Source organism: Grampus griseus, assembly GCF_964374135.1.
Source record: "Grampus griseus genome assembly, chromosome: 7".
Lineage (NCBI taxonomy): Eukaryota > Metazoa > Chordata > Mammalia > Artiodactyla > Delphinidae > Grampus > Grampus griseus.
In genome coordinates, this window is record NC_139001.1 from 69,058,259 (window position 1) to 69,074,674 (window position 16,416).

General features: G+C 36.9%; 1 protein-coding gene across 2 annotated transcripts in view; it reads left to right on the forward strand.

Annotated features, from left to right (window-relative positions):
• The window catches only part of KCNH7 (potassium voltage-gated channel subfamily H member 7), a gene marked incomplete at both ends in the record, with an annotated part of 452,727 nt that extends 436,601 nt beyond the window's left edge, over positions 1 to 16,126 (forward strand). Inside the window, 4 exons of one of the 2 annotated variants that reach the window (XM_082658650.1) lie at positions 1,815 to 2,078; positions 6,882 to 7,050; positions 14,300 to 14,492; positions 15,857 to 16,126. In XM_082658650.1, coding sequence (XP_082514776.1) covers positions 1,815 to 2,078; positions 6,882 to 7,050; positions 14,300 to 14,492; positions 15,857 to 16,126 — 896 coding nt within the window. The remainder of the gene's footprint in view (positions 1 to 1,814; positions 2,079 to 6,881; positions 7,051 to 14,299; positions 14,493 to 15,856) is intronic. The other variant, XM_082658649.1, reaches the window with a different exon arrangement.
• Positions 16,127 to 16,416: the final 290 nt, after the last annotated feature.

The window sequence follows — 16,416 nt, forward strand, 5'->3', positions numbered from 1 at the left end:
GAAGTGTCTAATTTTTTTCACATTTACTAGCATAAAATTGGAAACTATTATTTTTTGAGGAATGAAATGATATGTTTATAAAGTGGGGAAATGTTGATCAGATTTTCAGGAGGGGAGAAGTTAAAATCAAAGGAAACAGAGGAAGAGATGACAAGAATGAAGGAAGGCTGTGTCCGTGACACTGGAGAGAAAGGGCTTGTGTAAGAAGAGTTGATCTGGAGATTTACAGGCAACTAGACTAGTGGTTGAGCAGAGAAATATAAGTGATACTGAGTAATCAATGATGTCAACAATGCTTGAGACTGGAAAGGTCTGTGGTCTTCTCAGTAATGATGAAATCACTGAGCAAGTGGGGAATCTTAAAGAAAATAAATTAAGCAATCTGCTTGCACTACATTGAACTTTAATTGGCAAGGTGTAAACTAACTCCTTAATAACCATTTCACATGAACTGGTTTTTTTTGTTGTTGTTGTTGTTGTTTTTGTGGTATGCGGGCCTCTCACTGTTGTGGCCTCTCACGTTGCGGAGCACAGGCTCCGGATGCGCAGGCTCAGTGGCCATGGCTCACGGGCCCAGCCGCTCCGCGGCATGTGGGATCTTCCCGGACCGGGGCACGAACCCCTGTCCCCTGCATCGGCAGGCGGACTCTCAACCACTGCACCACCAGGGAAGCCCCATGAACTGGTTTTTAAACTCTATCCATTTTTACCTTGGGCTGCTTTCTAGCTTCTCATATTTTAAATTATGATTTTTTTAAATAAAAGAAAAAGATCTCTGTTTAATTTCTGTGCCATATGGGAATTTTAAAAAAACAGTTGGAAGTTTCTCTGGAGTGGCCTTAAATCAGTTCATTTGGCCTTCTATAAATAACAAAGTAAGCACAACCAGGCGGAGAATAGATGGAGACACCGTCTTAAACATTTCTCTAGAAAATGATATACCTTCTGGAGTATGTGGGTTAGTTATTAGCAGTAACCAGATGGAGAATTATACTGTCTCTCCAGGACACTAATGGGAACAAGTTCTGGGTTTTGTCTCTTGGAGTTTTTCCTGCTGAAATATGTTCTAACACAACCTGCAAGGCTGAAATTATCCTGACATTTCAGTATAAAGCAGCTAATATGCACTACTGGCTTTAATGTAATTAGGTAAACCTACCTTAATTACTGTGTTTAAGCTTTATATTCTTTGCAATATCCTGCACAACCAAACTGCCTGGAATGTCAAGGCCATTACATGCATTGAACTAGGGTTGAAGTTCAGCCTGCCAGCCTGTACCAGAAGGAGGCTTCCGGTTTTGACCTTCACAATGTGGAATGACCACCACAGATGAGAGGGCATGAAGGTTAAAAACAAACAAACAGTAAGCTGCATAGCGGTGACATTTTAGAATTGGGACACATTTTTCTTCACTTTTTCATTTCCTTCAAGAAATAGTACACCATATTTTAAGAATACAAATGACTGTTGAGCATGTATAAGTAAGGTCTAAGTTATCCTAAAGTTTTTTTTTCAGAGATATAAATGCTATTACTACCACAGATATTCTTTTAATTTTGGAACGAATAGCGTATCTCATTAAGATAATCTAATGTCCTGTGAATTATGAAAAAAAAAAGTCTTCTTAAGTAGTTCCATTCTCAGTAGGAAAAAGAGAAAGAACAACTTTTCTGGCAGTTTAAAAAAAAATCTATGTTAAAGTTATTCCAAAAAAAATCACTATGACAAAGATAGTTTATGTAGCACTAGATAGTGCAGTAGGCATAGAGTCTCACATTTGATTCTCTTCTATAAAATAACTTTTCTTTGATAGATTTTGGCAAAGGAAGCACTACAAATGATCCCGAAGACTCTGTAGATACCATAAGACATTATCAGAGGTCCAAGAAACACTTTGAAGAGAAAAAAAGCAGATCTTCATCTTTCATCTCCTCTATTGACGATGAACAAAAGCCTCTCTTCTCAGGAATTGTAGATTCTCCTCCAGGAATAGGGAAAGTAACTGGACTTGATCTTGAAGAAACAGTACCCACCTCAGGAAGAATTCCCATAGATAAAAGAAGTCACTCTTGCAAAGGTAATCAAGTTTCTCCAGAATCTCGTTGTCTTTCCTCAGGACTAATCACAAAATGGTGACTTCGCACAAATGAAGAACCATACCGCACATTAATCTAATCTGCAATTTTGTGATATATTTGCAAAGATCAAACCTTAGATCATCTACAAAGTGTTTTCAGGGTTCTGGAATAGTGGTCATTATTCCCAATTATAGCATAGGAGGGTCTGTGTGGCCAGGCAGACTTAACATAATGCCACATAGAACATTGTAGGAATGTCTGTTGTAGTGACTCCGTGGGGAGAGGGGATCGATGAGTATTTGAAGAGAGCAAGCCCATTGAATCTTGTATGTATCTTCTGTATCCATTCCTCACCCCCAAACCTGTTTTTTTTTATAGCATGAAAGACCAATGCAATAAATACCAAAAAGAATTTCAGTTTACTGAGAATTATGAGAAAATGGGGAGAAATGCTCCTAAATAAAGTATGCTTTTAGATCCAACTCAGTTGAACACATTTGTTTAAAAGGGATACCCAAATATATGGGTTTTGTTGTAGAAAATATGCATGAACTGGGTAATTGTGCTTAATCAGTATATCCAGATTAGATGCTAAAGAGTGGAAAACTCAGGAAAACTTGAGGACAGTCACATGAAAGAACAATTAACTTCTCATCAGGAGCTAGATATACGGATCTTGTTAAATCTTGCTAAGTGGGTGCAAGAACAGGTACAGGCAGGCTGCTTGGGTTCCAAGTTCAACTCTGTGACTTACTCCCTTTATGTCTTTCAGTAAGTGATTTGACAGACCCCACTAAGACTCAGTTTGCACATCTTCAGAATAGGAATAATATCTTCTAACCAACTGGTCTGTTGTGATTACTAAACAAGAGAACATGCATAAATCACTTTCTCTGAGATAAAATCCCCAACTCTGCTTAGTATTTTCTCACAGCTTTTCTTTTCTAACCCTTTAATCATTGAACATATTCCTAGATATATAAAAATGTAGAGATGAAGAAGGTGTAGCAAAAAAATCAAAAGAATATAACAGAAATGAAGGAAAAATAGGATGTTCTTGACCTGGCAGGATACAAAATTATGACACAGAGTAAGTAAATATTACCTGTCATTGTCACCATTATTCGAAGTGACTATATCTGACAACAAAAGTTTTATTGAATCTAGGATGTTTAGGCTTTACATTTTTCCTGAGTTACTTTCCCTATATTATCAAATCAGCTTTTGCCATGACCCCAAGTTGAAGTAAGCTAAGAATATATGCAGATTTTCTCTGGACAATCTAAAATCTTGATGAAGTGGATGAAAATAGTACCTCATTTATCACAGTGGAAGAATGGAATATTAGATGTGATTACCAAACGTCCCGTTTTAGTTATTTATGAAAACGGATTCTGGGAAGTACTAAAAATTGAAACAGGTTGTATCATGGAAGGCAGAAGTTCTGAAGAACTTGCTGAACCATCCTACTATTTCCAAGAGTCAGCATAACGTGGGCCTGACATTTTTCAAAATACTTTTTGTTGTTTTCCTCTTGCGTTTTAAAGTCTCAAGTGACAAGTCGTTAATGATACATTTTGGGGATTTGATTTGACTTTATAATGACTCTCGCTGATGGTGAATTCTCATGCCCTTCATCTTATATTTTGCTTTGCCACTTCTTCCAATTATTTTTAATTAGCTATTCTACATGCACAATAAAAGATAGTATTCTAACAGATCATTTTAATATCTACCTATCTAAAATTTTAATTTTCAAAAGTTTACAATGCGATCCCTATTCAAATAAATAATTACCTTTACAATTCATAGTTAAATACTCATGTCAATTGAATAAGCATGATTGATGTTGTTATAGAGTCTATTAGTGTGACACATGGTTAACCTGGATAATCAATACGATCAACCGATGGAGAATTCTAAAACTTTATTCACTGCAAATTTCATTCCCTAGTGATTTTCTAAGGTGAGATACTGTGCAATGTTAAAGGGTTTGAATAAGATGTAGGGTGTAGCTGGAACTGCTGCAGCTTGAGCTCCTAAATCCCCACAAATTTTAGTTTTATCATCAATGGAAATGCCACTTACATTTCTAGCATTTGTCATGCTGAATCCAACAGAGGAGCACCTTTAGACAAAACTGAAAAGAAAAAATTAAACTAAATGGACTCTGATCCTACTTAGATTGAGGTCAAAAGTTGACTGTAGGAAAATTGTGTACCCAGAGCAAAGTGAAAGTTTACTTTCTGTTCATCCATTTCTAGAAATGTGTCTTGCAACTATAGCAACATTTTCCAAGGCAACCAAGTGCAGATTTTTTCTGAGCTATATTTAGAAAGTATCTACAAGGATGTTCATTTTGATTAAGACTACTAAGCAGGATTTCCCCTTTGAACTCCTTTTTTCTTTCATATTGCTGTTAAAATAAGCTAATCACACATTACTGATTTTAATAAAAGAGTAAATTATCATCAAGGAAGACTTTACCCAATAGTTTACAGTTATTCTTTTTTGTTAAGAGAAGATTATCAGGTTTTGTTCTTGAGCACTGAAGAAAAAATAGAATCCTACATAATTTATTGCATGTGATTCACCACTGTTATTTAAAAATCAGTTTATTATATATGATTTGAGAATGAGAGCTATTAGGCATAAGTGGAAATTCTCTAAGCTTTCTCAGCACAAAACTTCTGAGCATAATATGTAACTTCCATCCTATCAGTTTTTACTGTTTTTGTTTTATTGTCTAGCAAGAGGCTAGACAGGGAGAAACACTGGCATCATCTGACCATTAGTATGTGTGTTCTGAATATTTGTTTGGCATTAATTCTCCAAAATTGAAAACCTAGTGTACTAAGACATCATATTATTGTTTTGCCTTTTAAATAGAGTCACATGTCTGTGAATAATAAATCATACTTTTCAGTGAAAATCTGCTGATGTATTACTGCACTTAAAAGTTCAGCATTATCATTTTTTGATGTTCATTTTCATTTGTTGTGTTTGATTAAGTATCAAGGGTAATTATATATTGTCACTTTAAAAAGAACAAAACACCAGCCTTCCATAGTCTAAGGAAGCCTTAATCACAAAGAACTGTTCTGGAATTCATAGCAAGCTCTCTGAGGTCTGTTAGCCATTTCAATAGTACAGGGAACCCTGACCTTATATTTTTCTAATACTGTCTTTGGATATGCTAATCCCTTTGTTAGAGCTTCACCCATCTGAAGCCGAAATTGTAGGCACCTCAGTAGATATGTCTGTGTATTCAGTGATAAAAGTATAGTGATAGAAAAACCATGAAGAAAAGATATAGAAATTGTGTCTGCTGCTGGAGGATAGGAGGTGCTTTTGAGCTATCTGACTGTACTTTTGGAGAAACCGTAGGAAAGAAGTCCTACAAATCCTGTTCCTTGTTTCTAGAATCATAGCTAACCCTCCCCAAATCAGTTACTTTCTATCCAATTTTTAAAATAGCCAAGGATATAAATTCCTTAATTTTACATACTTTTGTCAGTGTTGAATCATAACTACTTGTCCAAAGGGGGAAAAAAAAGGCTTTCTATCAAAGCAAAATCACTTTTTGTTATTCAAGTCTATTTCCACGTAAAAATGAAGACCAGTTCTAGACAGTATTTTCCTCCCACCAGCCCTCCCAGTGAGGAAAAGATGCTCCTTCTTTATCTCTGAAATAAACTCCCAACTCCACTGGTATTTTTTCCTGGGTTTTATTTCCCAGCCTTTTAATCATTCTAAGTACTTCTCTAGATACGTGAAATGTAGAGGGGAAGAAAGCGTAGCAAAAGCCATCAAACGTTTATGGCAGGACTGAGAGGGAAAGTAAGATATTATATTTGCCCTCAAATATTGACAACTTGCAAATACAGATTGTAGGAGAAACGGTAAATTAAATGAGGCTCAGAAAATGAATCTCCGTGAGGAAAATGATTAAAACCTTGCTAGACTGAATTCTTCAAGGGCAGGGCCTATGTTTTCTTCATCTCTAACTCCCCCACGTTTAGCAGAGTGTCTGGAACATAACAGACATGAGGACCATCTGAAAAGTGGACTTGAACAGATAAACAATATGTTTTAAAGTATAGCAGCATAAAAATATTCTAAATAGAAGAGTCCCAAGAAAAAATATTGGAAATTAATGGACAGAATACGTTAAAGGACAGTGCAGAAGGAGCTACAAGGAAACATAAAAACATGAAATAATGTCATAGGACTAGAGACTTTAGGACTCTTCCCATCTTTAATGGCTCATGGTTCCTTGGCTCTACTTTGAGTTGGGATGGCCTAAGGGACTCGCTCTGAAGATCCTCACTTCCCCATGGCTGTCTCTTCTTGAGCCCCCTCTGAATCATGAAGTATGCACATTATTCTGGGTGAAAGAGCCCTAACATCTTCAACCTGAGGTGCGGCAGTACATACAAATGGTGCTGTTTCTTCCCAAATGTAAACGCACAAAGTCATTGCTCTCTAACCGGAGCTCGGGGTTGACCATTCATGTTTTCCTCTTAGCACAAAATAGAAAGAAGACAAAATTGTATTCAAGACTCCTAACTGGCTGTATGTTTTTATTCGTATGGAAATGGGTGTGGGAAGTGGCAGACGGGATCGGGGTGGATGAGATTCAGCTACCAACTGGTTGTGGCCCCTGGACAGGTCCCTGAGTCACTCTGGTTCTCTGTCTTCCCGTTAAACTCCAAGATCCCTTCCTGCTTGTATTGCGGATGTCTCTGGAGCTACAAATGGGCACCCAAAGAAGTTGACATCCATCTTGCCGTTTCCCACAGATATCGCTGACACCAGAAGCTGGGAAAGAGAGACTGCCGGAACTCAGGCTGATGAGTCTAGTCCCTCAGCGCTTCCGCGAGCTGCCTGGGGCATCTCTGAAACCGAAAGTGACCTCGCCTACGGAGAAGTGGAGCAAAGATTAGATCTGCTCCAAGAACAGCTTAACAGGTATAAGCAATAGCTAGGCAAAGGGAAAACATAATCCAAGCCCTTAGCTGGGTCTAGCCTTACTCTTTGTAAATAGCAAATTCGTCCTACCATAGATGGCATATACACTTCTTTATACACTTACTTATTTAAAAGAAGACTACAAGTTGACAGAATTATTAATCTGTTTTTCAAAGAGCATTTACTTAAAACGCTTCACACTTTTGGCAGCATGAATCCTATTTTTTCTTTACTTGTCATAAAATTAGTATATATCATCAGCATTGGCTGCCTAAGAAACCTTTTTTATCCCCTCAAAATAATTCATATTTAGTTTGTTGACTAACACCCTTCCTCTTTCAATCCTCCTTTTGCACTTTTTGGCTGTTCATGGTAACTTAGTTATGTGGTACGGTATTTTTTTAAGGATATTGACAAAATGATTTAAACATTTAGTTTTTCAGCCAACTTGTCAAAAATGTGATTGAGTTAAGAACCCAGATCCTCTCCATTTTCCCTCCATCTTTGATCTCTAACCTTTTAAGATAAAGAATAAATTTTGGTTTTAGGAAGGATGGAACCCCTTAACCCAAATCTACATGAATTCCTTAAAATTAAACTGATCAATGACATTCAGGGGAAAAAAAAATAGATGTATAAGCATGATATTGCTTTAGTTGTGTTACATGTAGAAAGTGACCTCGATTCAAGGTAGTTTCCAGGACATCACTGGGCAAGGTATTCCAGTAGTCACAGACCGAAAACTGCATGGGTTAAACTAAAATGTTCAAATCACAGGATTTACTAAATCCATTTAAAACACAGTGAGTGATGAGGGGCTCCAGATGGGGTAATTAACACATTTCTAATAAGCGCAGTCCTGGTAAAAGAACCATACAACCTGTATCCTGATTTATGCAATTATATATATATATATATACCTCATCAGCCTTCCAGGCTGAAGGTGTGGTTATGAGGACCAGAGTTTAGGTTTGCACAAAAGGGGTCCACAGATAAAAATAATTCCCCAGTGCCAATGACACACTTGCTCTATCACAGACATGTAAGGCCAAGTACACCTGGCCACAGCTGTGGCATTTCAGTTAGCCTGCCGAACAGCCATATGTTTTATTGGTCTTTATAGGTAAAAAACGTGAGACGTCAGAAGGAGATTATACTGTGTGTGTGTCACCAGTGGGTGACCAAACTTGGGGGTGGCAGTCATCTACCCAGAGGTGACAGGAGAATAATTTGTCCTTTCCATCTCTTTCCATGTATAAGCCATGCTCTGCTTTGTTACATCATATTTCGATTCTACCTTTGGGATGTCTTGCAGGTTGCTACCATGCTGTGTGTATTTAATGCATCTTATGAATTCTGCCCATGTGTAACAAGCTACTTGCTTTCTTGTTCTCTATACTTACCACATTCTATGAGTTTTGTTTATACTACATAAGCTAGCTATCTATGCTTAATTTTTCTTCTGTGTTTCATCAATGCTGCTTTTAGTTTTATCGCTTTTTTAAATCTTTATGCCTGAATTGAACAGTGTCAGACAATACAGTAAACATAAAAATGTATGCACACACACATACATTACCATGAAAGATGAACTAGCAATTAAAACAGACAAAAGGAATCAGAAAACCTACAAATTTGTAAATTGAAATAAATTTGTATGCCTTAATTTCAAACAGAAGTATGACAATACTATATGAATTAAAGATTTAATTTTGTATTTTTTGTTTTCATGTAATTTAATCAAAGTTTAAAAGTTAAAAAACTGAGGTCTATATCCCATTCTCAAGTGCCAAATGAAAGTCTTGTAAAATTGAAACTTATCTGAGAAAATTAAAACAAACTATCATTTACTTAGAGTCAGTAATTCCTAATTAAGGTTTAAGAACTTGACACGATCATACTTATTATTGCTCAGAGAAGCATATTTAGTTAATTAGTACATTTACTATCTCTCCCTGCTATTTATACCAAGCTACATTGATCTTTTAGCCATAACATATGTCAAAATATACACTGTACACACAAAAGAATTGATAAAAGGGTGATCTCTGAACTTTAACTTCCTTGATTCCTGCCCATTCCTTTATTGTGAAACATATGGTATGCATTCAATTCCTGGAGTAAATGGGAAAATTACTGAATGAATGGATTAATGACAGGGACAGCCGTGATTTCTTCAGCATGATACTCACACAGCACTTGCAATTGGTTAGCCTAGATAAAGTCGTAACTCTTCTACTTAACTACTAATAGGATGACTAGGTCAGGTCATTTAAATTTCTCCAGCCTCAGTTTCTTTCTTTGACCTATACTGACCTGCATTACTGTTGTAAAGACTAAGGTAATACATGTGGAGAGTGTATATGCTACAAAATAGAAAGTGCTGTAATTAGGTAAAATATGATTATTTTTTCTGGCTGCGTCTGGTCTTCGATTCGGTGCGCGGGCTTCTCTCTAGTTGTGGCGTGCGAGTTTTCTCTCTCTAGTTGTGGCATGAGGGCTCCAGGGCGTGTGGGCTCAGTAGTTGTGGCGCATGGGCTTAGTTGCCCCGCAGCATGTGGGATCTTAATCACCCGACCAGGGATCGAACCCATGTCCCCTGCATTGGAAGGCGGACATGTAAGATATGATTAACAATGAACTTAACTTCTATTATTGATGTTTGTCTGAGTATGTTCTCTTGCTTTTCATATGTTTCTGTGTTTCCTGATTTGGACCTTTCTTCTGGATGAAAATTGAGATTTTAAGGTTCCCTTGTTGCTTCATCATGGATACCAATCATTGCTGCTAGTGTAAATCAAAGATTACTGAAAATACTTGCCTTTAATGTGTCCTGGGGCTGAAAGTGTAAACTTTTAAGGGCATATACATCCAGGACCCATTTGGCTAGTAACCATACTTTAATACTAATAATTCTTATTACTTTATTACATTAGTTTTAGAATGAATTTTTTATGATACTTTTTTTCACAGCCAAACTGCAACTAAATCTTTTTTGACATGTCCTAGCATCTGTATGTTTTTTAACATAATTATTTTCTTTGACTAACTTCTTCCTATTTAGCTCTGAAATTGTCACAAACATTTTATTGCCTGACTCACCTTAGCCTCTTTTGGGTTTAAAATCCAAAACATTGCATTTTTACTGCACTGCCATCTCCAAGAACCTCTTACCTCCAGTTTACTCTAGAAGGCAAAAGTATAGAAAACAAGTTTGAAAAGGGGAGCTCAATTTAGACTTCAACTTTGCAGGGTAAGAATCCTGGGACTCTTTCTAGAGTTGGGTCTACTCTGTTTAGCCTCAGTAGTCTGTTCAAATGTAGTAGAACTGTGAATTCTATCCCATTTATTTCGCCCAAATACACATATTAAGTACACAGTGCAATAAAAACAAATATAAATGGTCCATCCTGAATCGTCCTGGCCGCTGCTGCTTTTCTGCTTTAATGGCCAATTAAACTATATGCAGGGTTAAAAGTTTACCTAAGAAATGTTCTTACATATTTATGTATTATGCCTACAGATATACATATATCAGGAAATCACTAATTGTTGATCCTAAAGCAGTGCTTCTCAAACTTTAATGTGCTTTCGAATCACCTGGGGATCTTGTTAAAAGGTAGATTCTAAGTCTAGGTCTGGAATCGGCAGAGATCCCACATTCTAACAAGCTCCCAGATTTGACCATGCTTTGCATAGCGAGGCCCTAGAGGATGTAAAAGCTTTCAGTGAGGAGTCCATCCCTTGCAGAACTCGGTGCCTGGTACACTGTGGGTCTTTGCATAGAATGAAAACATTCATTTTACACAGCTGTATAGCTATGCTGATGTAGGGGAAGAAAAATAAATTTTCCTCTACCTTTCTGCGTTCTTGGCTGAAACCCCTATAATAAAAGACAGATTAATAAGAAAAAAACAAACATAAATTTATTAACATGTGTACCTCACGTACACATGGGAGATACTCAAGGGAAAATTAGTAACTCCCTGAGGTGCCTTAGAACTGAAGATTAAATACCACCATAATAGGGAAAGGGGCTGGGGGATGTAGGTCTCTTAGAGGAGAATGAATGATCATTAGGAAGGTGAATGGGTCCTTAGAAGAACAGATGGGAGGTATGACAGTTTGTGACAAAGTTTGTCTCAGTGTGATGCCTCTTCTGTGACAAAAGTCGATCTTCCCTGGTTGTTGAAACTCCCAGGGAGGGGATTTATGACAACTGAGTTCCTTCTGGAAGATCTGCCTTTAGGCAGATGAGGGAAGTTCAGAGAAAGCTTTTCCCCACACTTGCTGTTCTCCAAGTGCCTACAGCTCAAAAGAATCCATATGCCAAAGTGGCTTGTTTTGGAGTGGCATATGCCTTCACTGACAACAAAAAAGTTATAAAATTGAGTTATTCTTTTCTGTTTTAAAGACAAAGCTGGACTTTTTCTAAATTCTCTGTAATTCTTCCAGAGTAGAGCAGATTACTTGTGTCATTAGAAGAGTCCATTCCAATTAAGCTGATAGACCCTAGCCATGAAACATGAAAATACAACCTATGCATGGTAAAGAAATTCCTCACGAAAGCTCTTCTTTGTTGAATGTTTTGGTCTGTTTGGGCTGCTATAACAAAAATACAATAGACTGGGTGGTTTATAAACAACAGATATTTATTTCTCAGTTCTGCAGACTGGAAAGTTCAAGATCAAACTGCTGGGAGATTTAGTATCTACTGAGAGCCAGCTTCCTGGTTCATAGACGGCTGACTTCTCACTCTGTCCTCAAATGGTAGAATAAGGAAGGGAGCTCTTTGGGGCTCTGGTTTATGAGGCACTAATGCCATTCATGAGGGCTCTACCCTCATGACCTAATTAAATCCCACAGGCCACACCTCTTAATACCATCACATGGGGGGTTAGGATTTCACCATTAGCATTTCAACATAAACATTGAATCCATTGCATTGAACTACCCAAAATATCAGATTACTGGTTAATAAAACCAAACTAAGGTTTGGTTCAAAGTCACTGCAGGAAGAGAGACCACCACCTAGACAGAGTCCGAAGTGTTATCTCAGAAGGGGAAGTAAGAAGTAGGATATTTATAGGATTTTGGAGCCTGGGCCTTTCAAGGTGGGAAACTGAGTGGATCTGGGCAAAGTTCATAATATAATAGTTCAGAATTGATGGACACAGTGAAATGAGGACCTTGAAGCAAGTATGGATAAATAAAATTTGTTTGATTAAGCAAGTTTATTTGTTCAAAAGAGCAGATTGCTGTCTCCAGTGAGTTAATCTATAGAAATTTCCTGAAGGAGTAAAGTTATTTATTCCCTTAGACTTATTTTTCCCAGGCAGAGTTTTCCTGGAACAACTAAGTCATGTTGACAGAGGTGGTCTGCTGTCTTAGTTAAGTCATGTTGACACAGTCTTGTTCTCACCCTGCACCAGCATGTGATGGTCTTGTGTTTGGGAATCCCACTCATGGTAGCATGTTGCTATTACACACTTCCAATAGGTTTTTCCCTCATCGACACTATTCAAATATATAGAATCTATGAGACAGAGATCCTGTTTCTTGGAGACCCCTGCTGTTTGACAAAGGTTTTGTGAGGACTCAAAATCGTTATCATAATTTTTGACTCTCTATTGGGTCTTGAATCCCATTTGTTGATGAAGCTTTCATTATTCCACTCCCCACGCCCAAAGCCTTTTACATGTAATGTGTAAGCCACTCCCTAAATATTCAATGCTGTTAATGATGGGATAAATTCATACAGAAATATTTACAATGGATGTAGAATTTTCCTTGGGGGCTCAGAGGAGAGAGAAATTAATTCTGAATAAGGGAAGATTTGGGGGTGCAGATAAAAATTTGTGCTGTACCTTGAAGTGTGAAAGAAAAAATTGATGCATAATAAAATAACGAGTCTCCTCTGTTTAGCTGGCACCATAAAAATATTAGATCGGAACAATGGGTAACAGATACATAAACTAGTTGCTAATTCAAATTTTCTTTTTCAGTGTGTGGTTTTGACATTTGCAAGGCACAATCATGTATAATTTATAGCTATTTGTTTAGAAGACGCTAAGCTATATGGCTATATATACCAAATATAGAAAACCTGCACAAATCTTGTGTTATCATGATTCTCAGAAGGAAGTTTTGTAGTGTCAATGTTAAAAACTAAAAGGAAAAAAATGATTTTTTCTCATGTTGTCCAGGTTTATTCTCTTCTCTCTCAAATCAAAGGCTAAGTTCTCTCCACTTTGAATTTCACAGATGCAGCATGTATGTAACTGAGCAAAATTAGTCTATGATTTTAAATTTTTGGTAAGATTTACCTTTTCCTTGTATTTTTCATTGAAACAAAATAGTAAGCACAAATAAGTAAAGAGTTAAAAGAAAAGTTTTCTAAAGAGGCATATGGTCCAAATTTTCTGTTCTTATACCCACAAAATCCTTTTTTAATACTGTTAACACATGCAAAGGAGGGGAATCAGATCCATTGTATTTTGCTATCTTTCCCTTGAATTTTAATTTAAAATGAGAATGAAATTAACAGGCCAGTAGGCTACTTGTGAGCTTTAGGGATAAAAAATGATCAGACTGGTATTTTGCAAGCCAGATGGGTTACAGAAGCAAGTGAACTTTTATGTTTGGTCTGTTTCTTAATTACCAAAGGCTCCAAACTGTAGATGGGAAAGGAATTTAGCATTTGACAGTACTTAACATTAAGGAAAGAATACAATGAATGATATACAATATTTGATGTTTATAGGAGAGAGGTAAAGTAAAATATAGATAATATAAATTTGGAACACATAAGAAATTATCCACTTGTTGCAGCTATAAGAGAAATGTGCTATGAAACCTTTTTAAACAGTAAATAAAATATTCACAAGAAACTGACCAAAACCTGATAAAAAGCAGAGACAATGACTGATTAAAAATGGACTCTGAATGCGTTTTACATTTTGAAATCTATAAAGCTTAATTGTAAAAATGCAATACAATGTACACTGTGAAAATGTAGCCTCTTCAGTCAGCTGTTTCTTTGTTAAGATCAACGAACAGGAAAGCAACGATCTTTATCAGAGCCATTAGTGGGATATAGAAAGTGAGCATCTCCGTGCTCCCTCTCCTGTCCTTCTTGTTTAAAGCAGGGCCGTAATTCTGTTCTTTGGTGTTGCTGCAATTTTCTCAAATGCTTTGCAATCCTGAACAGTTTTAGGACTGTCTTCCCCCATTTCTGTCTGTCCTGCAGACTTGAATCCCAAATGACTGCAGACGTCCAGACCATCTTACAGCTGCTGCAGAAACAAACCACTGTGGTCCCCCCAGCCTACAGTATGGTAACTACAGGAACAGAGTATCAGAGACCCGTCATCCGCCTGATGAGAACCAGTCATCCGGTAGCATCCATCAAGACGGATCGAAGTTTCAGTCCTTCCTCACAAGTGAGTATAGATAGCATGTAACCAAGAGTGTCTCTCCAAGTGTGTTTCCAGGGACCACCTGAATCAGAATCACCTGGGCTGCAGTGGAAAATACAGATTCTCATCCCCATCTCTGTTTTTCCTCAACTAGAACATCTGGGAATGAGCCCTGTAATCTCCATCTTAAACAAGCTCCCCAACCCTGACCTTCACTCCCGATTCTTTTGCTCATTTAAACTTTGGGAACAATGGACCTAGAAGAATGATCTTAAAACACTAGTATTTTTTTTTTTTAAAGAAAAAGCTTTTTTTCAAATATCGATCTACTTAAGTTTATAAATGGTAGAGCTTTGAAAGCTAAGGATTAGCCCTGGGTCCAAAAAATGCTTCAAATAAAGGTTTGTAATTTGCTCTAGTGACAAGAGGCACCCTTGAGCAGGGTCTCAGGAAGGAAGGGGCAGAGAAATAGCAGCAATAACAAGCAATAGCAAGACCTGAGATCCAAGTGTAATCAGACTAGTAACCACATCTGTGCCCCACCCATCACCAGTGAGCTCTAAACTTTTCTCACCTTGGTGATGGTAAGAGGAATGTTAGTGTCCTTATCTTTCCTCTGAAGTCCTGTGAGGAACCCTTTGAATTATGTTAATATGAAAAGTCCAACTCCTTTGGAATTCTATTTTGGGAATCATTCTTAATTACTTAAACACTGTGGCCAAACTGGACCTAAGAACAATGATTTAAACAAGAATTTACAGAACTATCTTGTAAAAACTTTTTTAGAAGTTTGGGAATTGAGTGCAAAATGCTCTGGGGAATGAAACTATATTAATAGCACGAGGTAATGTGACTGAAGGAAAATAATGCAATTTTTCTAAAATATGAAAGCATAATTTATCTCGAGTTTTGAATGGCTGAGAAACATGCAAAACCATGTACTTTGTTTTTTGCTTTCAGTGGATTTAGATAACATTTTCTGCCAAGGGATGGGTGATTTTCCTTCCTTTCTTTTTTCTTTCTCCTTGTTCTCCAAATGTACTCACCCAATGACCCACCTTTTTGATCCCAGTTTTGTTGGGAATTTTGAATTAAAACGCATCTGGAAAACTCAATGTGAAATATTGTGTTTAAAATAATAATAATAATAATCTGATATGGCTTCAAAGTAAAATTAAAGATCTTGGAATGGTTATATAGGATTATCTAAACTGATACCTGACCTTCAGTATCTTGACCCACCTTTGAGAGGGAAAGATTGGTTAATACCACTAATCAAATACAGATTTATGGAAAAAGAAAACATGTTTAGATTTCATGAGTGTAATTTTAGAAATATATCCAAATGAATTATAAAAGCATGTTTTCTTCTCTTTTCTTTCTATCAGTGTCCTGAATTTCTAGACCTTGAAAAATCTAAACTTAAATCCAAAGAATCCCTCTCAAGTGGGGTGCATCTGAACACAGCTTCGGAAGACAACTTGACTTCACTTTTAAAACAAGACAGTGATCTCTCTTTAGAGCTTCACCCCCCGAGGCAAAGAAAAACTTGCCTTCATCCAATTAGGCATCCTTCTTTGACAGATTCATCCCTAAGCACTGTAGGAATCTTGGGTCTTCATAGGCATGTTTCTGATCCTGGTCTTCCGGGGAAATAATCATTTTGTACTATTTATTCCACATACAATGTAAGTGCTTTTAATGGCTGATTTCCTTTTTTGTATTTAAATCCTCTCTACTTGACTCAGGGGCTCACAAGTTACCATTATATGCAAAAGTACTGTATATTTTCCTAAATTGAAGCTTGTAAGGTAAAATTGAGCAGTTAGGATGTAAATATATCTATGAACTCTTTTGTTCCAAATGTTAAAACTGCCAGCATCTCAAGGCACCTCATTTTTTATTTTTATTTTTTAAATCATGTGCATGTTAGGAAACTCCAATTTCT